This window comes from Falco peregrinus, chromosome 1, assembly GCF_023634155.1.
Source record: "Falco peregrinus isolate bFalPer1 chromosome 1, bFalPer1.pri, whole genome shotgun sequence".
Taxonomy (NCBI): domain Eukaryota; kingdom Metazoa; phylum Chordata; class Aves; order Falconiformes; family Falconidae; genus Falco; species Falco peregrinus.
Window position 1 is genome coordinate 119,533,177 of NC_073721.1, and position 26,166 is coordinate 119,559,342.

The 26,166-nt window shown below is 43.6% G+C and overlaps 1 protein-coding gene across 1 annotated transcript in view; it reads right to left on the minus strand.

The window, feature by feature from the left end:
* Positions 1-23,557: 23,557 nt before the first annotated feature.
* Positions 23,558-26,166, minus strand: part of AGBL1 (AGBL carboxypeptidase 1) — a 273,101-nt gene continuing 270,492 nt past the window's right edge. Inside the window, exon 23 of the mRNA XM_005242455.2 lies at positions 23,558-25,420. Within this exon, the coding sequence (XP_005242512.1) occupies positions 25,114-25,420 (307 nt within the window). The 3' untranslated portion in view covers positions 23,558-25,113. The remainder of the gene's footprint in view (positions 25,421-26,166) is intronic.

A 26,166-nucleotide genomic window follows, 5' to 3' on the forward strand; every position in this document is an offset into this window, starting at 1 on the left:
CTGGTGTTAATAACAGATGCCTGCATACAAACGTGGAAATTCCAAAATAATTTGGTTGAAACATCAGTTTACTAACCTTCTACACCACATAAAAAAACAAATATAAGACATGACTAAAAAAAAGTGCTTTTAATGCTACAACAGTACAGCCACTGAGGAACAACTCTTACAACATGAGTAAGTGTGAAAAAAAAAAGGCAAAAGAAAAGAAAGCCACTTTAAAGAAACAGCCAAAAGTAAACTAAGAAAAAAGCCTTTCCTTTGCTCTTATAACAAATAATGCCAGTTGGAATAAAGATCAAGTTTCCCATTTACACTTTCCATGGCTTGCTATTTTTTTCCCCAACAAAAAAGGATCGAAACATGGAAGGCAACATGCTTTCTTGTTGAATGTGACCGAGTGCTTTCCACGGAGGCATGCCATGGCCACCACATGAATGGATTTCCTTTTCACAGTTGCAAAAACCTTTGCCTTTGTACATAACAGAATCCAAGCAGACAAAATAACTTCTTTACTAGAAACAAGCACTTCCATATGCAACCAAAGGGAGGATTTGGTTGAAGGAAAATAAAGTAAACATGGAAGTGACAGCTGGAAATATGTTTTCTAGCATTTACAAACACTGATAGGATACTATCCAGTAGGATTTGTTTTGGCTTATACAAATAAGTGTTTATTTCTAGAGAACAAAGTACATTTGCCAGAGAATAAAAAAATAATCTACTTTAAGAGGCACATGTTCAACATCATGCATAGCCCTTCCCAAGCAGAGATTACATGAGAAAGACACGCCTATTTCTTCCATAGTCATATTCAACTTTTTCATGCTATAACTATTAAAATGAAGGCTGAGCCATCGAAGTGTCATTGAGCTGAGAAAAGAAAATGAGCTGAAGCTAAAGCAAACCACTCATTATGAACAAAAACCAAGGACATTTATTTTAAGCAGAAAATTTATATATTTCATATTAACCTTATGCCAAAATCTAACTGCAGTAGAAGGATTTCTAATTTTTCTGGTTTAGTTACCACTGAATAAAGATCTTTAGGTTTGATCCCTACCTTATAAAAACCTTTAGTGAAGGGACAATGGAGTAGAGTACGATCCTGCTTATGGCTGCGTAAATCTCAAGTAACTTCACTATAATCACATTGCTATAAATATTTATAGTTCATTGTAGACATTTAGAGAGTTGTGGCATGATCAGGCTTTATAGAGCTATTTTAAATATTGGAAATGTAGGTTTTATACTTGCAAATGCCATCCACAGGACTTTACCACTGTGAACACTTCCTAGTGTAATGCAAATCCAATTCCTTCAGTCAAGACCCAAAGGGTTTCACTTAGCCCCTTGTTTCTTCGGTGGGAGTTGGAACAGGTTCAAGACAAATCTCAAAGCACCATTGGATGGGTTCATATGCAAAGATGGTTGATCTGTTCTGGTTAGGTCCTAGCAGAAACCTGGGAGATTGCCCATGTGAGAGAAGGTAGGGCAATACTTTGGGGCATTAATCCAATGAGAATCTTGTCATCCCTGGTTTCTTTATTTCCTAAACACGACATGCATACTTCAAATTACACATTTTTAGTTGTTAATTATTTAGTAAGATAGGGATGGTGTAAGCAAATCACGGCTCGAGAAGGAACATTTAATTTCCAAGAGCGTCCTGAGAGATGCTTCATTGAGGGGAGCCATAGCAATTACTTGCAAATTCAGTGGCAGGCATCTCACTAATTCAGGAGTCGGGAAGACAATGTGCATTAGCACTAGGAAGGTTGTAGGTAGTGATAATCAGATAATAAACATCACAGTGGTGCATCTACAGACAGAAATTGCACAGCTGCTTGCCTGAGATTTGAAAGGCAAATTATTTTGCAGATTTTCTCAATGAACTCTAGATCCTTTTTAATGCTTTGTCTTGGTATTGTTGGGATAATTCCTTATTTACCTCATGACCTTTGGCAGATGCTTGAACTTGCCTTGGTGATGAGGATTTTGGCTGGCAAGTGTTGAACGCAATGTACTTTTCAAGTTGCAGGGGAATTAAGGACAAGGAGCAAAGACGCAAAGCTAGCAGTCAGTGGTGTTACACCAGTGCTACTGGATCAAGCTTTGTAAATGTATTTCTCAACAGCTGGATCTGACTACATATTAATACTGTTTATATCAGGCCCTCTTGGGAGAGTCATATGCTTAAATATAACTTCCAGGGTTAGTTAAGACAAAAGTCGCAGACTGAAAAGCAAAATAATGTGCTAACATCAGTGGATTAGATCAGTCCCCTGGCTGATAATGTCGTGAAAGGTACGGAGCATAGTAAAACTGCACTAATTCAGGTTCTGTGGTAAACAACACTTAATGACAATAATTGAAAATTGAGCTGGTCAAGCCTTGGAACAGAGAACTGCTGTCCTCCTAGTTCTTTCCATGAGGGAAATGCTTTGATTCACTTTACACCAAGGGGTGACATTGAAGATAAGACAAACCTGGCCGCCAGCCTCCTGTGCTGCTTTTCATATTGCTGCTACGGAGAGGCAAAACCACTGATAGATCCATGCAGGAGTCCTTCATGACAGAGATTTTCTACAGAGCATTAAAACTTCACCATAAATACAGGGACAAGCTGTACCACCCTAACTGTGCTAGTAGTACTGTACACCTGGAGTATCCTGGTTGAAATTATTGGTGGCATGAATCAAAGTGGCAAGACCTGCCTCTTATCTGTGCTCACTTAAATTGAGTACTTTGTGTGTGTATCTCTAATACAGTTGAGCAGTATACTCAGCATCAGTGATAGAGGAGACTCAAGTACAAACATGTACCAAATGATATTTCTGATTCAGATGGTTTTTATCCTTCCCCCATGCTGGGTAGGAAAATATTCTTCAGATGTACTGTTCCAGAATGTTCTCTTTCAGGATCTCACTACTTTGCCCCCAAGATTTCCTCATTCTCTTCCTCTGAAGTTGGAAGAATAAATTACAAAGATGAGTAGCTGCAACCTTAAATGCCTTTGGCTGCAAAATGCTAACAATCTTGATGTTAAATCTTATCACTGGACATTGGTCAAATAGCAATTACCCTTCTTCTGATAGCTGTTGTCCTGACTTCCCACTAATGATAAGTTATATAATCATGGAACCAATTAGGTTGGAAAATACCTTTAAGATCATCAAGTCCAGCTGTAAACCAAACCCTGCCAAGTCCACCACTAAACCATGTCCTGAAGTGCATCCCTGAGGTTTGGCTGCTTGTGCTCCAAGCCAGCTTGGATGTGGTACAGCTGTATAACCTTAGGTCTGCGTGCTGTGTCATGAGTCCTTCAGTCATTTGCTAATAGATGGAATTATTTCCTTTTGCTGAAAACTGTTATTATACTCTGTTCATCACCATCCCTCTGAATCATGATAAGAAATCTTAAATGCTTTAAGATTAGGTATATGGGTAGATAGCTGTGAAATTTTATCAGTTAATATTTGCATAGTGCCTAGAGACTTCAGGATAAAGGAGGCATGAGAAACGCAGAGGTTTCTTGTTATGTTTCAATGCATGAATGCAAAAAGAAGAAGAGAGGGCGGGAAGAATCGAGTCAAATAGTATACTAGGCCTCAGAAAACTGATCGCTTTAATCCATGACTTCCCTGTTCTCTACCATCTCAACTGGCAGTTGCAGAGCTAGACTTCATTTGTTTCCTCTGAGATGTTCTTTTAAAAGGGATCTGACTGGAGCTAGGGATTTCTATAGAGCACAGGTAATTAGTGCTGGAAGACTCTGATTATCTCTTTATACCACTCCTCACCCTTTGACACAATTCCACATAATAAGCTTCCCTTGAACAAACCTGGTCTGAGCCAGTATCTCCTAGGAGGCTGATTCATGGCATGAGGAGAAGGGCTTCAGCCTTCCGTCATCTACAAACACTGGTCCTTTTTCTTCTTCACCTCTCATTAATGCTTATTGGAAAGCAGAAGAACGATATACTGCACTGAAAGAGAAAATCCCTGTTCCCCTACCATTTCCTGCTGGTAGGAACTGTGGGACAACCAACTGCTCATCTTTTTTCTCATTCTAATTTCCTTTCTATGCTTGTCCTATTTTAATTAAAGTGAGATGAACAATCCATAAGTAAACAAGCTCGGGAAAGCTACACTGAATATACATCTGCATTTTAGTTTAATAAAAATTTAAAAGTTAGGGTATTAAATAAAATAAAACAATTTCCCCTAAACAGACTGGGAATTAAAATAAAACCAACAGCAACAACAAAACCAGGAAAGATCATTATCAATTAACAATGAATATTGCATTGCTTTGTGTTTGCCACATATCAGTTCATGCCCAAAGAGATAATTGGGAAGAGGGGAAGAACTATTAGGGATGTTTAGGGAAATACTAGCAAAGCCAAAAAAGCTAAGCTGTAAGACAGAATAACAGACAACAGCAAAAGACCTTGAGGAACACGAGACTAATTAGAGAAGTCGGCCACGCTTTTTGTTATCACCCCATTACAAGGAATGGAAATGAGGCCAGGGGTTGAACATCTCTGCTCAGAACACCTTGGGAACAGGAGTAGGGAAAAACCTGATCTGCCCTTGTATTAGTTATTTAAGTTCAGAGAACTAACTGATACAGGGTTGATTTCAAACAGACATAGAAATTAATAATCACTACAGATCAGAAGCTGAGAAAGCATTCAAAGAGGGACTGGGTAAATAAAATACCCACAGACTTTTTTTATAACAGTCAATGGGGCAGGCGAGGGAATCCAAAAGAGTAAGAACTAACTATTAAACTTCATGGATACTTGTTTAGAAACAATTTTCTTGTGCCAATAGCTAGAAATGGTGCAAGCTTCAATTCTTTTATCTGTACTTAAACGAGAGGCCACTTGTCAAATATTTGCACAGAAAAAAACTCAGTTCAAAGCATTTGAATATATGCTTTGCTTTAAATATGGTAGTAATCCCACCTTTATTCATCTGAATACTCGAAGTCATGCTGTGCTGAACCATATCTCATCTGTCTCTTGAGATTCTGCAATAAAAATTATTGTTTTACATTTCAGCAGCAAACAAAGTGATTCCCATGTACGGTTTGTAAAACACTTTGTCAACCAAATGGGTCTTAAGCAACTGCATATTCTTATAAAGCAGAAACACCAACAGAATTCCCTCCCCCAGCCCCCTTTCCAAATGTGAATGGCAGTAGATAAACATGACAAACTGAAGCCAGCTAGACTGCCGATTCCTCTGGGAAAGACAAGCTTGTTTGCAACAGCATCAAAGACAGCAGACGGCCAGCCCAGCCTGCTGCTGGGATGATGCTAATAAACAGTTTGAAGGTGCTAAAGTAGATGACACGGTGCTGATTCAAGAATCAGGCCCCATAGCAGGCATCTGAGGATAGGCTGGTGAAAATGCCTACTGCTTCTCATTCTAGCCATTTTTCAGAATGATTTTGCTGCTCCTGCCTAAGCTTGTGATAGAGGGAGTATTTTTCTTTCTGTAGACAAAGACCCATTGTTTAATGCTTCTGAATGCTATGACAGCTAGAAGGGTGAAAGGCAACCTGCAAGTGACAGTAAATGCATTCTCTCTCTTTTTTAATATCCAGTGTGTATATCCGTAATGCACTGTTCAGCATGATTCTCCAAGGCTGCTTCAACAGACAGCTGAGAAAGTCAATCCATTGTCAAAGCAATAGCAGCTTTTGCTCTTCACTCAAGTTTTGGGTTCCTTGTTTCTACGTTTTATGATGATATAGTGGCATCAGCTGGTGGCACACACTGACACGGGCTGGATGCAAAAAATGAAATGCATTCCCCTATCCAACCAACGCTGCCTGTGTTTGCCCCTTCTTGCCCTTCCTTTCTGTAGCCTGGCTTAATAGATCCAAACAGCTTTCATACCTACGCAACAGAGAAACATTTCCTTCCCGGTCAGCAGAGATAGTTTCACATTTCTACTTAAACTCAAAGTTCTCAGGACACAATCAAAACAGAAGCCAGATGTTCGGTAAGTGTCTCGGCTAGGTGGGAAGACTGCAATATACAAGGAAGGAAAACAGAACACTTTCATTCCACCTAGGTGAAAAACACATTGTTTTCACATTTGCAGCTGAAATCTGGATTGCACCAAGAAAAGGTACAACCAGCTTTGCTCTGGTTTTGGAAGCATTTTGGACACTGATATCCATCTTGTTCTAGTAAATTTGACAGCTTCTCTTGGTTAGATAAACTGCTGCCCCCTTGCAGGTCACTAGATGGTGACGGGGAATATTTAAAAAAGCTCTGAACACAGACAGTGAAGCTGCAAACCTTGCTATAGTTAATGAGTGAAGGAACACTTGCTGCTCCCCACCATTCCTTTCAATTCAACTTACAAAACGTAATCTCAGACAATACAAATTACCATCAGTATGAGATACCAGGAATGCCTCAAAAACCACTGTGGAGTTCAGTGCAAGAGGTGGAGACTGAACAGCATCTCTAGGCTATCCCTCTGGGGTATAGCTTTAATTAACAAGGTTCTATCTAAAGAATTTGAGTTGGTTATTTGAAAGAAAAAAGTCTGTCTGGGCTCCTAGAAACAGGGCCCATTTTAAATTATATTCCTTTTCATACAGCTTGGACACAGCAGAAACAAATGGCCAGAAGGGAAAAATCTTCCCAAGATAAAAAGGAACTGGCTGCTCTCTGCTGATCCTTTGGCACCATGCCTACCAGTATTTGAGAAGAACAAAACTGAGAAACAGAGATTCAACACTGATAAGATGTAGCCACTATCTCTGAAGCACTTGCACCAAACAGCCCACCAGAAAAATCACTCACAGACAAAGCCTTTAGCCTGAGAGGGAGACAGGGAATGGGAAGCTGAGCCACTGACATTTATGAATCTGTCTTGTTAAGAGAACTGCAGAAATAAACACAGGAAAAATATTAGCTGATATCCTTTGTTACAGATTTCAGGGGTGGGGAACAGAGCAACTCGGAAGAAGAGAAGATGGGACAAACTCTCTTCTGTCCCAGTCACCTACCTAGAATTTGCAGTGGGAATTCCCAGATCTACCCACTGGCTTGGGGCCAAAAAATCCCTTCTCTTTTCAGGAAGTTCCTCTTTTTTTTTTTGTGCCTGCTCATATTAAAACACCCTGAATAAATTATTTTTTTTTTAAGTGCTGACAAACTGGAAAGTATTCAAAGAGCAAGGAGAAATGAATTATGAGTGCTGGAGGGACTCGCTCACAAGGAAAGATTAGAAGAACTAAATATGTCTAGCTTGGCAGAGAGATGACTAAGCAGGGGAGGGGGGGAGTGATAAATGTCTACAAATATTTGAAGGGCGTATACACTGAGGAGGCAGAAAGATTCTGTAGTGTGAGCCATACCAGGTGGTAGGATTAGGAGCAAAGGGATGGAATCAGAAAAGGAAGAAAACAAACCCAAAAAGCCTCACAAAGCAAAAATTCAACTGAGGGCTAGACAAACAAAAGCCTCCATGAAAGTGATATATATCCACATTCCCCACACTGGGAACAGTTTTTCTCAGAGGTAGAAAACGCAGTATACGAGACATATGGGAGGGCTGCATGAGTGCTTTGATACATGCAGAACTAAGGGAAAGAATTGTGCCTTGATGCTGGGAGACCAAAAGTAGCCTCAGTGGACAGCAGGCATCCCACCAACACTGTCAATTAGAGAGTTTCATACAGGAAGCAAAGGTAGTGGTTGCATCCAATTGAAATCACAAGAGGAAGGTTTGTTTGGATTATTTTAATGACCCTGAACTTGGTAGAGCTACAGGACTTTATCTACCCAGTTATCTCCAGCCAGATGGTCCCTGGAAAGCAGAATGCTTTGGGTCTGTTAAGCATTCAAAAAGATGGTGGTGGATAGCCTGAAAGATCAAGAGGGAAGACAAAAGCATCATATTCCTCCATCTTAACCCAGGTTAGCTATCCCCTAGAGCTTAACCAGAGTGAAAGGAGAAAGGGGAGAATGTGGTTCATCCCCCCCACTGAGTTTCTGATGTAAAGCACACCAGTGCTCCCTTTAGTACATTGAAAAGCCAGGAACTAAATGTAGCCAACTCCTCATTCAGGAAAACAAAATTCCCACATTCAGACATGGAGGACCCCAACCATTAAGCATAGACATCCCTCCAGTACATAATTTCAAGTCCTGTCCCACTCCACATCAGAACATCCACCTGTGAACAAGCGGAACGACAAGGCCATCAAGGGCTGAACCTCCAAAGGCATGTAACTGCAGGTTATATTCTAAACAGGGTTCAGCAGGATTCCAGCCAGGACATGGAGCTCAGCTGCTTTAGGGACGCAGATGAACAGTGCTTCCTCCTGCCAGTACAGGAAGGGCAGTCCTCTTAGTTTTGCCTTCCTCGAACTGTGTTGCTCAGCCCTACGTCCACAGCACTCAGCTGTTCTGCCTGAGGCGGCGGCATGGGTCCAAGCCAATGCTTTGAGCCCTTCCTTGAGAAGCATCTCCAGTGTTAAACCTCTCCCTCGTGCAATCTTGTGTAAACCAGGCAAAAGGAGTCCCCACAAGTCTGGATATGGGAAACATGTCAAGGTCCTTCTCTTTAAACCGGGTTTGATTCAAAGTTTGATGGAAGCCCCAGCTTGTGTTTTCCAGAATACTGTATATCCCTAGCAGAGAACTGCCAGGATGAAGTCCCACACCTGTGACAGGGAACTCCCTGTAAACTTTGTGATGCTCCTCTGCTTGGCAAACAGAGATAACTTGACATTGGGCTTTTGTAGGGGGGAGCAAAAAGAGAGAAGATATTTGACCAAAGTGACATTTCAAGCTGATGATTGCATATTCCTCTAATAACCCATGGAAATAGGGATGCACATGGGGCAGCCAGAGGTCACAGCAGTTTGTGTGGTGGATCAGCCCAACTATAAAACAGTACCACAAGGGAAAAGACATACTTCCTCTGTCCCTGCAGAAGACTAAGACATGGCCAAGTATGGCCCTTCACACTTGGAACAGCAGCACTAAAAGCCTCAGTACAGCGACTACCCCCATTTCAGCTGGTAAAGCACAGACAGCAAGGGAAAGCAACTTTGAGGGACAGGTGGTAGAGACAGAGGGGATGTTTTCCAGCATTTCCAGGACTGTAGGCAAAACCAAAGCCAGCCCTTGTTTCCAGTAAGCCAAAACCTTTAAGCAAAATATATTACTTAATAACGTCATTCCCACCAGAAATTACACTGGAGAGCTATCACAAGGTCCTCCCACCCCAAGCGTGTTGGCTGCTCAACAAATAGATTCTTATCAGCTGTAAGAACCAAGCCCCAGGGCTCCCTGCTTACAAGCCAGTACTAGGGCAGAACAGCTGTGATGACCTTTACATGCAGAAACAAGCATGAAACAACCCAAGTCAAACACAGGGGAAGAGGTGATAACAGACACCCTCCTCTCTCTGCTCCTCCTAAACACATGATCCGGCTGCTAACAGAAAGGATGAGAGATCTCAGCAGAGCTATTACGCAGCTCCTGCTCACCTTATGTAGGATGAAACAAAACGACATACCTTGGTCTGAGTGCGGCACAGAGTGAGATAGGCGTTGAATCCGCTGTAGGGGCAGGCTGGTTTTTGACTCATCAGGGAAAGCAGCAGCTACTGTTCGAGGCTCAGCTGAGCCACTTTCAGGCAAAGTCTTGGAATTTGTGGCAATACAGTCGTAATGGAAGAGCCAGGCTTGTCTTCAGAAAACAACACAGATTCCATCACCCCAGCATGGCTGTAGGAAGTATAGTGCTGTTGTAGCTCTTTTTATTAATTAACCAGATGTTTAACTTCATCATCCTGGCTAAAATCCAATGTGGAGAATTGAATTTCTTACCTAGCTTTCACTCAACAGCTTCAGCCAGAGAATTTCCCCCCCCCCCCCCCCCCCCCCCCCCGCCATACTCCTGGTGCAGTTATTGCAGAGCAGGTGCAGTGTATCACCCCAGAGCAAGCTGCATTTCAGCAGCAGGTGGGAAATCGTTCTTCAGTCTGCCTGACCCAAAGTTTCATGGACCCTACTGTGTAAACATAAGGCACCATCATCTCCACTCTTCACATGGAATCACTTTATGGAATTTATTTTTATTATTTGGAGCTCAAATTGAAACCCTCTGGCCACATATGAACGCTAAGCCTGCTTAGGAAATCCAGGAAGCAGTTACAGTGGTGAAGAGGCAAAGATTTATGACAGACAGAAAAGAAATCTTCTTTTCTAGCAACAAGCTTCATATTCATAATCTATTTCTGCTGTTCTTGCTACTCTCCACCAAACTTCTGACAGGTCTTAGAGACTAACACTTACCATGCTGCAAGCTGTTCCTCTAAATCCTATTTTATCATAGTTTATAACCACCTGGCTAGATTCCCTAGATGGTATTTTTCACTTTCTTGTAGCCCCCTAAGAGTATCCATATTGCCTATGCCATAGCCTCCATCTTTGCTACCCCTTTCTTCCCTCCAGCATGATCTCAGCTGCTCTTAACTGGGATGCCTTTTATCTCCTCCTGGGGAGCTCCCACCCTTTCTGATACCCATTCAAATCATCACATTAGTGAGACAGACTGACCACAGCTTTCACCTGTCTCCTAAAAAGGGATTACAGCCCACCCCCCACCCCCACCCCTTCCTTTGCTTCAATAAAACCTAGTTCTGTAAGATCTTTACAAATATATTTCTCCCCATGATAAAATGATATTAGGTGGGGATTTAAAGGGAGAGCTGTGAAAAGAGAAAAATAGCAGTGACAATGAGGAGTCCCTCCCAAATTGTCTTTCTGAAAGCTCCAAATGGCTTTGTAACAGCACGAAAGTGCTTCCTGATTATTTCCAAGCTGAGACTCAGGAAAACCCTGAGGGTGGACAGGAGTGGGGAGAGCATGGATGTCAGCAATTGGATATGAACACATCTAAAGGAATGGAGCAGTAAGGAATATATAAAAAGTTGCAAGAAAAAGGTGTGTGATAGAAATGCTGTGGTCCCTGACACTCTCCTTGTGGTGCTACAGCAGCCCCAGAGGTACAAGGGGAACTCGAGGCTCTACTCCCCCTTGTCCCTTGAATCTTTCAGCTAATCCCTTTGAGGGGGGGAAGTCCCTTGGTCTCTAGGTCCATGCAGACCTCTCCCATTATGATCTTCAGTGAGATTTTGCAGCAGAAGTTTCAGCCAGAACTTATCAATTCCCCTTCAAACCATCAGGCACATCTGCCTATTTACAGTGACTTATCCCTTCGGATCTTCCTCTCATAACATAAATGGGGCTGACCCCCTACTCCCCGACCCAGATGCCCTGGGAGAGCATGTGGGCAAGACCTGGACAGATGCCATCAGTGCTGCATCACACCCGTCCCTAGAGCCAGCAGCTCCTGCTTGCAGGAAGGAGCGTGGCTAACACAAACCTCATGCTGTGTTCCCATGGCAACCAAAGTGTCACGTTCATCATCGTCTCATTTCTGGAAGAAAAAGATATAGGTCCGATGAAGAAAAATCCAGGAGTCCCAAAGGGCTTTGCTAAGGTTGGGCAGATTTTTAACATCGTTGCTCACAGCGTTCACCCCCAGGGCTGCTGGAAGGCGCAGCACCCAGCACAGCAATGCACGGCAGTTTGAGCAGGGGGCTTTCCAGGATTCACATGCATCCAGTCGGATCCGTACAGTTTGCGTCTCATCTGCTTTGTGTCACTTTGAAGCTAGGGACGCATGATCAAATTACCACGGCTATAGAAGTTACTAGATGTTAGTAGAAGAGGTTTCAGCTTCACCCATCCTGTCTTACATTTGACACGACCAGAGTATAATGGTTGCTATCAGTTACCCTTGCTCAGTTGCACATGGTGATTTTTTAAACCATAGTAATTTAATAATATCTCTGGAGGTGGAGTTGCTTTGCCCAAGGCAGCAGAGACTTTTGTGTGGATCAAGTCCCCTCCTGGACTTGGTGAGCTGCCACTGTCTCATTGTCCCAAACTTTTCTCTGCTGCTATCTGTGTCCCAGAAACCAGATCCAGCCGGGCTTTAACATTTGCAGCAGGAACAACCAGTATGACCTTCTCTGCTGCGACTACACAGCAGCAATTAAAGTATTGCCATGCAGATTTGTACCCGGTGAAGCTCACCTTTCAGTTCTAAGACAAGCATGCTACGAAAGGGAGGATGGAGATGCATCACTGGACAATCTTGGAGTTCCCTGATATGTTCTTGCTGGAGGCATGACAAGATCTAAGACTGGTGGATTCATTTCAATCACTTTAAAATCAGTTCCCACAATTAGTAGGTTTTTTCTATGGAAAAAAAAAAAATTAATTGTAAGAGGAACTTCCAGCCTGAAGAACAAAAAGGGGAGACTTAAAATTATGTTTCAGAGGAAGTATCTGGCTGCAAAGGAAAGTCGTGCCTATGCTTGAAAGGAGAAGGGGAAGGGAAGCATGGAAGAGAATTGTGGCGTTATACAAAGGGTCCCCGGATAAGGCAGAATAGGTGGTTTTAACAATCCACTGTCTCTAAATCCCCATACCAAAGCATGACTCCAGCAAGATGCAATATTTAGATGGTCTAGTATCTAGTATCATAAGTCAATGCAGATCAAGGGGAAATACCCCTTGAGACTTGGAGGCTGAGGATAGCTAAAGAAGTCTGAAATCCAAAACACTAGTGAAGCTGCTATTAATCCTTAGTTTTAATCTTCAATTTTATTTTTATTTGGTTTCAGTTTCCCTCCCTGAGCAGTTTAGCTGGCTCAGCACTGCAGTGCTCAAGTCAGATTCATATCTGTAACTGGGGCAAGCACCTTAGCTAAGAGGTTTTCTATATCTAGAGCAACCTTTTCCTCCTTAAAGACCAGACAGAAGCCTCTTGCAGGCACCCTTTCATGCGAGAGATAAAGAGAAGCTGCTTCACATGCTTTTATGGGAGAAGAAAGTAGGCATTAAGGATGACAAATGTCGAGGTAGATGGTTCCATGGATGCAATGAAATTTTGGCCTCTGCATGACATCTATGAAGGATAACCTACAGGGAAGGACTCAGTATTGTCCAACGGACCCTGGGCTTTGATCCAGGGGAGCTGCATTTTGTCCTAGGTCTCCAAGTGATTTATAGAATCACCTTGTTCAAGTCACTCAGCCATTTGCTCAACTTTTGGGATGCCTTCTGCATCCAAGAGATGACCATCCCAGTCATTTCCATTGCCCAGACCACAGCTCTGGGCAGAGGAGAGAGAAATAATTTTCAAAGCTTACTATTTCTTTTCTGGACTAACCCAAGCTAGCAATCAGCTGTGAGGGTAATACAGATGGGAATACCTGAGGGGCCATTAAGGTTCAGCCTGGTGTCCTGTTATTCCGCTCATAGGCTGGGAAACTAAATACTACCGTCAAGGTTAGGTGACATAAAGGGTCTGAGATCACAAATAAAATAGTTCTGGATATCTTTAATTAAACACAGCAGTGTTCATGCCTTGCTGAGTGGTGTTTCTGCAGAGGGGATGAGCCATTCTGGCGAGGTGAGTGTAGAATTCCCTCCTCTTCCCCTCTGGAGCAGCCAGGCAGGGGGCAAGCATCTAATGAGGGAGATGCGCTGCCTGTTTGCTTGCTCCTGTGACTGGCTGCCTGGTTAGAGGCTGCCAGGGAGCTGGAGCATGTGCCAGCCAGGTTTTTGCATACATGTGAAAATTATCAAATCACACTCTGAGCTGGAAAGGGCAGATAGTTGAGAGAATTAAAATGAAGGAGGAAAAAAAAAAGGGGGGGGGGGGGAGTGGGAAATGAGGAAAAAATAAGGAAAGAACAGGGAGGTGAGCCAAAAGGAAACTTCAAAGGTCCACAGCCTGCAGCCTACATTAATGACAACAACAAAAATAAGATGAGACCCTTACATTTTAATCAAAGGCAATTACTTTTTTTAAAGGTGTTATAACTCTGCCATGCAGGACCAGGCCTGGCCATGCCTCCAAGTCCCAGAGGTGTCAGCATGGCTGGCTGGCAAAGAGAAGCAAAGGTTTGCTTGGCCACCTTCTCTCTGCACTACCTGTGAACATCAGTGAAAGGAAAGCAAGAGTGAGTGGGTGCTTCAGGAGAAATGCCTCTGCGGGGAGAAGGCTTAAAGCTATAGGAAGCCAAAGGCACTAGAAACATGACTGAAATATAAATCCCGGCTCCCTCTGGGTGGTGTCTATATGAATGCTGCATGTAGGATGTTAACTTGAAACCCCAAGGCAGCTGAATCAGACCAGAAGCCAGCAGGTAGGCAACCACAGGGCACTGGGGCAGAGTGGCACCTACCTGGGTAGATTTAAGCAGAGATCTCAGGTATAGATATATAGAGGTGACTCAGATATATCAGAGAGAGAGAGAGAGAGAGAGAGAGAGAGAGAGAGTGTGTGTGCGCGCGCGCGTGTGCGTGTGTGTGACTGTGTGTGTGACTGTGTGTGTGACTGTGTGTGTGACTGTGTGAGTGAGTGTGAGTGTGAGTGATAGCAAGGCTAGAGAAGGTAAGAGTGACCTCAAAAGCCAAAGATGCTTGCCTCTAATCCCTCCCCTCCATGCAGTGAAGAAGTCCTTGTCTCCACTGCTGAGGCAGGACCAAATGCCCATCTGCAGCCACTGGGGCAAGTGGTCCGCACAAGGAGGTTGGGTGGAGGAGACCAAAGCAAGGCTTTCACTGGGATAGCGATGTTGGGGTCTTTGTTCCCAGCATGTCTCTGCAAAGGAAGAGGAGAAATGCAAAAAGGGAGAGGAATTTGAGCTGCACAAAACCTGAGGGAGGAAGATCAAAATAAACCTGAGTGTGTCACAGGATGAAGAAACTGTCCTCAGGAAACAACATGTAATTGTTTCAATTAGTGTAAGAGAAGACACAGTGAAAAAAGGAAAAGGCTTTACAAAGGCAAAGCCCCAATTAAAAAAAATCAACAGCAGAGAAAGATAGGAGAATAATTTATGAAACACTGACTTATTTACATTAAGGGAAGACAAAAGGTTGCGTATTTAGTTGTAGTCAGAAGCTGAAATTTTTCATGTTTTTTTTTAAGGCAGTGCCACATGCAGTCACAAGCAACAAAAGCCTGTGATTCTGCAAAATTTCCATAGCGGTACAAAAGTATGTAGTCCAGAAGCAGTTGCCCTGGATTAAACTTTTCAGCCTACCAAGGCCTGTGTTTAGTGGGCAAGGCTTTAAGACATCATGTTTGGATAGAAGAGCTGAAGAAAAAAAATATTTAAGCAGCCCTTCAAAAAAACAGGTACATTCCTGCAGGTGGTAAGATGCAGAAAACAGATTGAAAAAGATGAAATCCAATTTTCTAATACACGTGAGAAACTGTTAGCCTATTTTACTTAAAAACACCTAAGACAGTATGCCACTCAAAAACTCTAATGCAGAACTTTCTCGCGTATTGTCTGCACAGGTTGTTCAGGACTTTCAAAGGCTTGTCGTGATTTTTTTATAACACCTGCAGCATTACTCCAGCGTGGGCACTTTCCACAAACTAAACTCTTAGATTGTTGCAATTGTAGGTAGTTAAGAAAAGTCCGTTCTGTGCAAATATTCCCTTCTTGCTCCGAAATGTTAGGACTCACTGAGAAGAAAGGACCAGCCTAATGCTGCATGAAGTCAGAGAAAAATGGGTTCTTCATTCCACCCAGAATTATACTGAGGGAAGCAGAACTTCTAGCTTCAAACAGAATATTTTTTTGCGCCTCAAACCCCATTTCTGCTCAAATCTCTATGAAGTTTGCTAAGTGTCTCTTGATCCTCATGTCAGCATTGGGTCTGATGGTCCTAATAGCGCTCTGTGTGTAAGCACACAGGGAGAAATGTATTCCGGAGTTGCTACCTGCTGGAAATGCCTAGGAGTTTGGCAAAGTGTGCTAGCATACAAGCCACATGGGATTTGCTCTGTGAGATTAATTTATAGTCCTCCAAAAGTGACAAAACTTGATGAAGGAATACCGTGCCTGAAAACTCTACATTCCAGTTTTAACAACTGGCCTCTTGTTGCAGACTTGGTTTCTCTGGTATTCTTAGGCTGTTGCCAGGGCTCCAGCACCACTACCCCAAGGCTCGATGCTTCTGACAAGGTGGCGTGGTAGCTGTGCTATGCTGCAAAGGACAACCGGCTTTTTCTGCATCCCTGTAGTTGCTTAAGCAAGCAGCAGCAGCTCTGAGCCATTTAGGGTTTGCTCACAGCTAGCCACACTGGGAAGAATTCAGTGACCTTCAGGATATTAATAGATCTGAAGTCCCTTTGTTCCTGGGGAGTGGGCAGGGGCCACTTCACCATTTACGACTTGCAATTACTCTCCCACCCAACAGAAAAGACTTTGTTGGTTGGTGCGTACAACAATTACCAGGGCATGAGTGGTGTCATTTCTAACAGGGCCAGACAGGAGCGAACATCCTGGTGTGCCACTGTCTCACTGTCCGTCTCAGTCCCTCTGCGATGCTCAGCCTGCTGAGTGCTTCCCATCACTGGCGTGAAGTTGCCAAGCAACATTTGTCGCGTCCCTCAGTGGGCTGCGCTTACCGCTCTGTAGCAGCTCAGACTTTGAAGACAAGGGTTTGTTGTGAAGAGAGAAATAACTTTCCTTCTCTCTTTCTCTCTCCTCTCTTCCTAGTTGATGAGGTGAAAAATGAATCATTCTGAATATGACAGATGAAATCCTGCATTCGATTGCTCTGGGGTAAATCTCGTTGAAAATTGTCTTTGGGGAATAAATTCACTGCTAGATGCCAAGGACTGGAGCTGCATACCAGGCACACGTATCCAGAATACAGCTAAGGTTCCCCCACCATACACATTCGAAAAAGCAGCTAGAACTGGTCAAATCATAGATAAAATTATTGGCAAATAAGTCATTCAGCCATAGTCACAAAGGAATTAATCTCATCCTTTATTCTCAAACATGACTCAACCAATTCCTGGAAATAACACAGCTAAAGCCTCTTGCTCTGAGCTGCGAACCCTAAGATTTAAATTCTTATTTAATTCCACAGCTCTTTCCCTCTTGTTATTATGTTCAACAGTGTGCCGCTGCTGCTGTTCATGTGCCAATGATACAAGGTTATAAGGCTTAGACAGTTCAAAATGTTCTCTCTGCATCAGTAAAGCTAAAAAGTACAAAGCAGCTCTTACAACCGAGAGCAGTCAGGCCATCTGGCACAGTAGCTTCAGTGTGCGCTCCCGGCTCCGGGCTTTTGGCATCTACCTGGGCACCAGCCACCAGTGAGCATGTGCTCTCATCCTGGTTTCACCTGGGGTGTAGCTCCCCAGATCACCAGTATTTACTGAATTCTGGCTCTGAAGGGTTGAGACCGGCAGAGCAAGGGATGGGCTTACAGAGCTGGATGGGGGCAGCTCCGGAGCACAGCCCCGTGCAGGAGAGGCTGGTGGGTGCGTCAACATAAATAGTGGTGTGTGAACACGGAACTGAGTTTCAACAAAAAGATTTTGGATTTATTTTTTTTTTAAAAAAAGGATTTTCCATAGTGTTGCCCCAGATATTTAAGCAAAATAATGCCCTGCCGAGTGTGGCTGTGGGATACCGTCTTGGGGTGGGTTTAAAGCTAGGTGTCCTGTCTCAGCTGGTTGTTTAGCTTCACTCAGAAGTAAAAGAGGCAAGGGAATATCTCAGCAAAGGATCCTTTCCACATATCTTAGGAGAGAGTGTAGACCCTCTGGAGGTGTCTGTTTCTACATTTACTCTGTACAGAATAATTTAGCCTAGGTGCCTAACTTTTAGAAGGCTGACCTTCACCGACATGAAACCCAGCCTTCATGAGTAATTTCTCAGCTAGTGTGCTGCCAACTTACAATGATTTAATATAAACTCTATTTTCTTCAAGTTCCTTATGAAAATATAATGTCAGAAAGTATTGAAAGCTTTCCTAAAGCGAAGACATATGTTACTTCTACCTTATCCTCTAAGCCAATTAGCAAATAAAAGAAGGGAATCAGATCAGCTTGGCAAATCCACGATGATTGTCTTTTACCACCTTCTTATCCTATAGCTGCTAATGAATTGTTTGTTTCATGATTTGTCAAGGTTTCTCTGTAGTCTTTCAGCTTAGCTGGCTGATTTAAATTCCTTGGTTATTCTTTTTTTCCATCTTCACAAATAAATACCCTGTTTGTCCTTTTCCAGTCTGCAGGACCCTCTCAATATAGGAGGAGATGCTGAAGTAAATTCCTGACTGTTCACAGTCGGCTTTCCCTGGACAACTTGCAGGGGAATTCCCTTAGGTCCAACAGTTTGAGTTCACTTACTCAGTGTAAGGATTCTTTAATTTACACCCCTTTATTCTGGCCTATTCCCATCCCAAATCAGTATGACTCCTGTGATACAGATATCTATAGTAGTGACTGTTTAGGTGATAAGCAGAGTTAAAAAGGCAATGTTGATTCCAATCTGTTGCATGTGCTCTCCTTCTGTGGTACACAGTGCACACTTTCACTCCTTCGAACATATTTATAGGATTTCTTTTTCTTCCCTTGTGTGTTCCTAGTCACCCCTAGCTCGTTCTGTGCTAGGACCTTTCTGATTTCATCCACATGCTTTGGTATCGTTCTCATTTCTAGTCATCTGCTGCCGCTTCAACTTTTTTAAACAATTATTTTCACATTTCAAGGCATTAATGAGGTGTTCACACACCTTTAGTGTTTCGCTTTTCTTCTATTCTTCCCCCTGCCTTAGGAGATCTTGTCATTGCACCTTTGCTCTAAGTCAGTGCTTACTGGCTGTACTCCTCCCTCCTTGGCCCAACCTACCGATTCCCTGATGGTTCACAGCCAATTAATCCTTGTTCTGCTGTTCCTACTTTCTCTTTTCCATGTGTCTGGGAAGCTGATTAACTCATAGCTTGGTATATGTACTAAGGCTTTATATTCTTCCTGATTAGCCCTTATACTCCTAACGCTTGGGCAGAGACATTTCAGATTTGTTTACCAGACTGCTCCATCGTTCTCCCAAGTGTCCCATTTTCACCTCTATTAAATTTCCCATTTTCTCAACTCACTAACCAGCATGCTGCCTGGTCCTTGGAAGACCACTGTGCTGTCAAAAAATCCAAAGCCTTTTTGTCAACGCTGTCCGTGCTTTCACCTTAAGGATTTGCCTTGGCCCACCTTTGCCACCTTCCATGGAGACCAAAGGAAACACAACTGTCCCTGGAAAAGAATTAGCAATGATCACAGTGATGGGCAGTATTTTTTATTTCAGTGATGGCAGATATATGATGGAAGCAGCAATTAATCCCTCCTGTTTGCCTTCTCTGAGGATATTAAATTGTGTTGTAAACACTGGTGATTTAAACCCCATTGTGACCCCTTTCACTGAAAATCAATGTTAATAACCCCACTTCGTAGATGGGGAAACAAGCACAGAAAAGCTAAATAACTTTTTATGGAAATGTTGAGGCAAAGTCAAGAAATCCTTGCAGATCTGTGCATGAGCTGCCAGAGCATACACTGGAAACCATTCAGGAAAAGCCTTCAGTCAGGCGTTTAGTAGCAAGGGGGCAAGAAACAGGGTAGTGATTGCAATTACATCAGCTGGTGAGGAGCCAGCCCACAATGCCCAGAACTCGGTTAGCCAAAGGCTATGATAGTTTACTGGGACTGGAGCTATTGCCAGGGCACCCAACGGATGATTGTTTTTAGTGGTAGATTTGTCTTTCCCTCTTGCTGGTCCCTGCATGAGCTACAAGCAGCTTAATCAAAGGCTAAAAAAGCCCCTGATGCAAAAATAGCTGCCTCACCATCTTGCTGGGGGTCCTGCTGGACTGATAGCAGGGCAATTCTTTCTGCCATCTCCTTTCTCTCTCACTGCCTCCTGCTCACCTCCTTTTTCTCTTCCCTCCCCTTCTAAACAGTGAAATAAAACAAGCAGAGCAAAGCAAAGATGAGGAAAGTAGCCACAAACTGCTGCATCGACAATAATATGCCATGGATCTTCTAGAACATGTCTGAGGATGTGAGTCCCTGGAGAGGAAACCTAAGGCCAGAAATGATACAGGCTTAGCCATCATGAAAAGCACTCACAGAACACACAATGCGGTGCTGAGGATACAGACTTGGCTGCCGTTTATGGAGTGGGGAATACAGTGGCAGATTTATTCTACAGTAGAGAGGGTTGTTTCTTGGTAGTGCTAATACTGACACATTATCTGGGGACGGAAGAGGATGCACAAATAGGAACAATTCTCCCATTTCTCCGCCTGTGTTTCCCCCAAATGCCCCCTACTCCTATTCCCGTCTCCCCCTTCCTCTTCTCTTATTTCTTTTTCTTTAGCCTTCCTCTTCATCTTTTCCCGATGCTATTATGCGCACAGAGTTTTTAGTTCTCCAAGCTTTTGTATATTATCTCCAGGTGGAGCCTTGCATTCAGCCCTCTGCCTGGAAAACCATAAAACCATACAAGAGTTTTCAAACACAGAGTTAAACCCTGCTCTCTCTAAAACAGGTGTAGAAACTTCCATGCTGTGAAGACCAGGCCATGGGACAGAATAGGCAGATAACAACCTGCAAGGAGAGACTTAAAATTATCCAGCACAGCTTAAAGAGGAACAGCCTAACAAAGCATCACCGTTGCTGCACGTCGTCAAAGTGGAAAGCAGTGATGGCAACTACCACCGCACTCCTGCAAGGAATAATTCCAGCTGCCTTCTCATCTGGGAACAGCTGGAATCAGTCTAGAGCAAACACTTGGGTGGTTTTACATCCCTGTTTCTTCCCCTCCTTCCCCCCGAAGCACACACCCACTTTCACTCGCACCTTACCGTATTGGCCGTGAGGAATCAAAGCCATGTCTGTACCTCACATCAGAACTAAGGCTGGGAGCTGCGGAGGAACAACTTGGTCAAAAGCACATAAGAGATCTGTGGCAGGGCGAGAAATACAACCCAAGTGTCCTGAATTGGCTGCCAGACTGTCACCCACGCACGCTGTGTGTCACCAGGTGCTGGACAGGGGCAGTGGACCTTGCCCAAGGACAGATAAGACAGGAGATAGTGCTATCACCTGCACCTCTGCTTTTTGGCTGAGCAGAGCAGCAGCGGAGAGGGGCTGCCGTCTTTCTCCCTCCCTAACCCGCTTCCTGCTTGCTCCAGAAACAACCCAGTGCACGGCTGTTTATTATTATTATCACTGTTATTTTCCAGAGTGCTGTAAAACCAGGGGATAGAGCATTCTGACAGCCTCATAACAAACAGCAGATAAAACTAATTAGATTTTCTTCTTCCTTTAGTTTGCTGACTTGATTCTTTTTATTTTTATTGTTTAATTATTTATATTTAGCCCAGAGGTTTACACACACATGCGTTTCACTAGACGCTGGCAAGGCATCCTTAGGATCCTCTCTGATAGGAAAGAGCTATTGTGGGCAGGCAGGCCTGAGAGCTGGCAAGAGGCTGAGACAGAGGGTGCAGTGTGAGCGCTGCTCAGCACTACATCTTCTACCCATGTCATGTAAACCGTGAGGGGGAGGAAAGAGAGCGGAGCCATTCACCACAGCTAAGAGAGTCAGCGAGACAAAAAGTATCGGTAAAAAAAGTTAATGTGCCTGGCAGGAGCCCAAAACCGCTTTAGCAGTGGGGACTATGTGAGTGCCTCTGGGACACCGTCTCTTCTGGCCATTATGGAAATATTTGGCTTGCATCTCAACCTGACAGCCCTGCTGACTCTTGAGGAATGGCAACGGTGGGGAGCAGGGCAACTTCCCTCTCCTCCCTCCCTTTCTCCATCGGCTGTTTCCAAATTCTTTGGGATTAGCTAGCAACAGCAAGAAAAGGCACTGGCCTCACTGCTCAGCACTTAGCAGGCTGAAGTGAGGTGACATGCCTCAGCACAGGGGACAATGGCTTCATTCACTGGGGAAGTACCGAACCAGAATTACAAGTGTGCAAGAATAAACAAGGCTGGAGTTAATCTAAAGTTGTTTTACACTCTGTTTTATTAAAGTCAATGCACTTCCGTTCCTCTGTGCAGAGCCTAGTTCTGCTTAATTACCATGACTCAGGGAGAATTTTAATAACATGGAGAGAGCCCTGCACAGTGGAGGCCCTCTCCTGACCTCTAGAGGTCTATCAAAAGAAGAAGAGCATCTGCTCCCCATAGAAGTTCCTGGAAGAAACGAGGCAGCCCACATAACTGCTTCTGCTGGTGGTTTCCAGGTGCCATTCCTGACAGGTTGGTCACCCAGCCTTCTCGCTGTACTCTCTGCTCTCACCTTCTCAGCAGTAGGCTGAGCATCCTTGGGCTGGGGGCTTTGGCCAGCTGTTGCCTTTCTGCAGCATCCTCACGGCTTGCTGACAAGTTGTTTGGCACCAACATAGGAAGCTGCCAAGGAGAAGACTTGGTCAGGCTTTTCATGTTGCACAGCAGCACTTATTGCAGATGTTGTTGATGTGCATGGACGCTTTGCTCCCAGCTTGACTGCTGCACTTGGATCCCAGACACTGAAAGCACCTTAAGGGCCTTTGCCATCTCTCCATCTCCTGTAGCTCCTAGATCAGGGATCTATGAAACAGTGGTACTGCTCATATACATTCAGCTCCAAACACATATGGAAGCTACAGCTCTGCTTTTATTGTATTAGAACAACTCCCACACAGTCCACTGATTCCATGAATCACAATGAGACTGGTCTATAGTATTTATAGCCAAAATATTGGTGTCTCATTAAGAAAAGTGCTGATTTAAGATTTTTTTTGTCCCTTTGCAATAGCGTGTACCATCAGCAAGCCTTGGCAAGAATTGTTCTGCTACTGTTGTGGCAGGGCATTGGTACAGAAAGCAGTGTGGGAGAGAAAAGCAGCTCTGGATGCATACACACACATCTACAGACATATATGTATAATGGTATTTTTACCTTGTGCCCTGGGGATGTGCTGAATGGTGAAGGTCTTAAAGTACAGCCTGTGTACGCTGCAGTCTGGACCTAGCACAGTGTGAGTTTTTTGTCATGCATATGATAGATGTTGGATTTTGATATTAACTATGCACATATATCATTTCTTATTAAAGAACTTTGAAGAAACATTGTACAAACTATTATAATAGGAACACCTGTTTCACCTCTGTCCATTCCTGTGAGCCAGCCTTTTATGAAAATTCGGTATTGTGTACAACAAGCTGCACACTAAAGCAAGCAGAACAGGACATCTGTACAGAGACACACACCATACCTAATGAATTAGTTTGGTCTAAGAAGCTCAGCTTCTAAAGACCCAAGCTGCCTGTCTTTTGAGCAGCATCATAAAAAGAGAGCGAGAGACACAGGGAACTCTCATGTGCTGGTGAAGACTTTAAAACACCCAGGTACTGGAAACCCAGCAGGACAGGAAGAGGCAATTTCTCCAAAGAGCAAGCTCCTGTGGGAACGTATGTCTAGGTAGTCTGGGAAAAGGCGTTCAGACATGCATCAGATAAAACCTCATTCTGCACCAGCAATTCTTTCCACAAACAGCATAAAGATGACAGGATGGTGCTTTTATTCACACATCAATATTAATAATAAAAATCACTGGTAATGGAGGCCTTATAGGCTGTAATGCTACAACACAATATACATTCATCCTTCTCCTTGAGCCTCATAGAGTAGTGACAGAGTTAGGAGCCTCTTGCATCATGTAATTAATTCCATTTGGATTCAGGGCAATTCTCCATTTGCAGCAGCAGAGTCTAAGACACATGAGAAGTTCAGGGAATATGAGGTGTGAGATGCAGGGACATGGGCTTCATGCTTTAGGGATGTCAGGCACACGCATGGGTCCTCAGCCCATGTTGGGTTCTCAGGAATCAGGATCTGTTTGCAGGTAATTTTAGAAGAAATTTAATTTTATGTTTTTCATTTGGGGATCGAAAGAGAAGCTGTTCTGACTCCCTTATGAGGTCACTGGTAGAACATGTCCCATATATAACCTCCCAGTAATGTCTTCTACTATAGGTGGACTTGGCAGTGTTAGATTTATAGTTGGACTTGATGACCGTAAGGGTCTTTTCCAACCTAAACGATTCTATGATTCTGTGATTCTATATTACTGTCTGGCACAATGGAGTCCTGTTCCATGAACTAGGTTTTCTTCATGGTACCACAATAAAACTAACAAAGAATAATCAGTCACTGTACTGATGCTTGAGCTACATTCACTCTTGGACATTGCCACCATCACTCATCTATTGACAGAATATTGGGGGACCCTGGCTACCACAAAAGAACATGTTTTACTCCTTAAAATGCACCAAATCCCTCTCACTCCCAATAACTTTAAATAGTAGCTCTAGCTCTCCAGGATGGACTGTTGTATCTGTATTCTCTTAGCTGGAAGGATGTCTCATAGAGAAAATATAATTTCACAGCATCTGTGAAACAAATTCTGCACTTAGGCCCATTAGTTCAAGCATGATGTGACTCAATTGAGATTACACTGGACTAGATCATTCCAGTTCAGCAAAGAGGTGAATTTAGCCGAGGTTTCCAGAAGACCACTCTGTACTGTCACTGGTGCTTTCCTTACTATGGCACACCGGATTTCTGACACTGTTGCTGAGATACGACCAGCTCAAAAGCATGCACAGCCTGACCCAACCTGTTGAACACGCTGTAAGAATGGTGGTCAGACAGAAATCGGATGCATGCTCTACAGCTCAAGAGAAAAGAATGGCAGTGGAGAGCTCTGGCCAAAGGCATCAGTGACTGTCACTTGTCTAGGCAAAGGCTGCTTCCTGTAAGAGCCTAAACTAGGAAAAGGAGAATAATTTCTGGTTCCTTGGTCTCAGAATACCATTCCTCAGGTCAACCTGTATGAAACCACATAGCAGAGGCAGCTGTAAAACTGGGAATTATGTTTAGGAATCAACTATGTTCTCACACCATATCACCTGGGCCAGTGGCCCCTCACTCTGCCTTGTGTACAAAGCATAAGGAGTCATTATCAATATAAGTATGTATACAAATAACACAAACATACAGCCAATTTTCTATTCAGAGCTGGAGCAACACATTTGGGAAGGATTCTGAAGCTGGCAAACAGGCAAACATGAGCAGTAACCCACTTCCTTACTGCTCTGCGAGTCAAAGCCTTGTTCACACAGGACTGCTCTTGAACCCACTGTACACCCCAAGTGCTGTTGAACGCAGAGGCAGAGCCGTACTGTTGGATGCTGGTTGGCTGGAAATGTAGAGCCCCCTGAGAGCTTTGGAGTTGCATGTCTGTCCCATGGTTTCTCCTGCATCTTCTGTCTCTCCTTCCACCCACGAGAGGCACTCCTGGATCTCTTGGTCCAGCTCCAAGAAGTCCTCTTCACTATCAGAGCAACTGTCAGTATTATAATCGACTTCTTCCACACAAGGTGGCTCATCATCAGTCTCCAGGCTGCTGTTGTTGCAACTTCTGCAGAAAAATCACAAGAAAAACTGGACATCATCAAAGGAGCGTGTGTTGGTCTAGGGGTAAGAGCAAGCAACAGGGAAATGTCTTTCCTGGGTTTGGTCCTGTCTCTGCTAATAAGGCATGAGATGGCACTAAGCAAGATCCTGTATGTCTTTGTGCCTGTTTCACCATTGGTAAAATGAAGAGTGATTCTTACCTACCTCACAGGAGAAATGCATCATTATTGTTATCATTATTATTGCTATTGCTTATACAGAAACACAGTGCTGTATATACAGACAACACCATTCTCGCCTTGAGGCACTTACAAGGTTATCGAAGCAGAAATATAGTAGAGGAAGAGATATTCCATTTCCAGAAGGTTGCTGGTTTAATCATCATTCACCTCATTGTAGTTCCACATTTAGTGTAAGACCTAATTAATCCAGGTGGTTGAAGTGCTTTGGCATCTTTTCCTCCTGGTCTGTGCAAGCTCAGAGCACTGCTAACAAGAGGTGGTACAAACAAAACGTGGGGGCTTTCAGGTCTTCAAGCGCACTGGCTCCGAGAAGGGCAGAAATACCAGGAGCGGTTGTGTTTTGGAAGGAGAATGAAAAGGCTTTGACAACATGACTTCCTGAGGAAGGGCCAAATTCAGAGGCAAGCCTGAATAGCTGAGGAAAGACTCTAAATGGATGTCACAGCTACGTCATCTGGCTCTCAGAAGGGTAGGTTACACCAGCTTAGCCTCCTGCCATTTACTTACA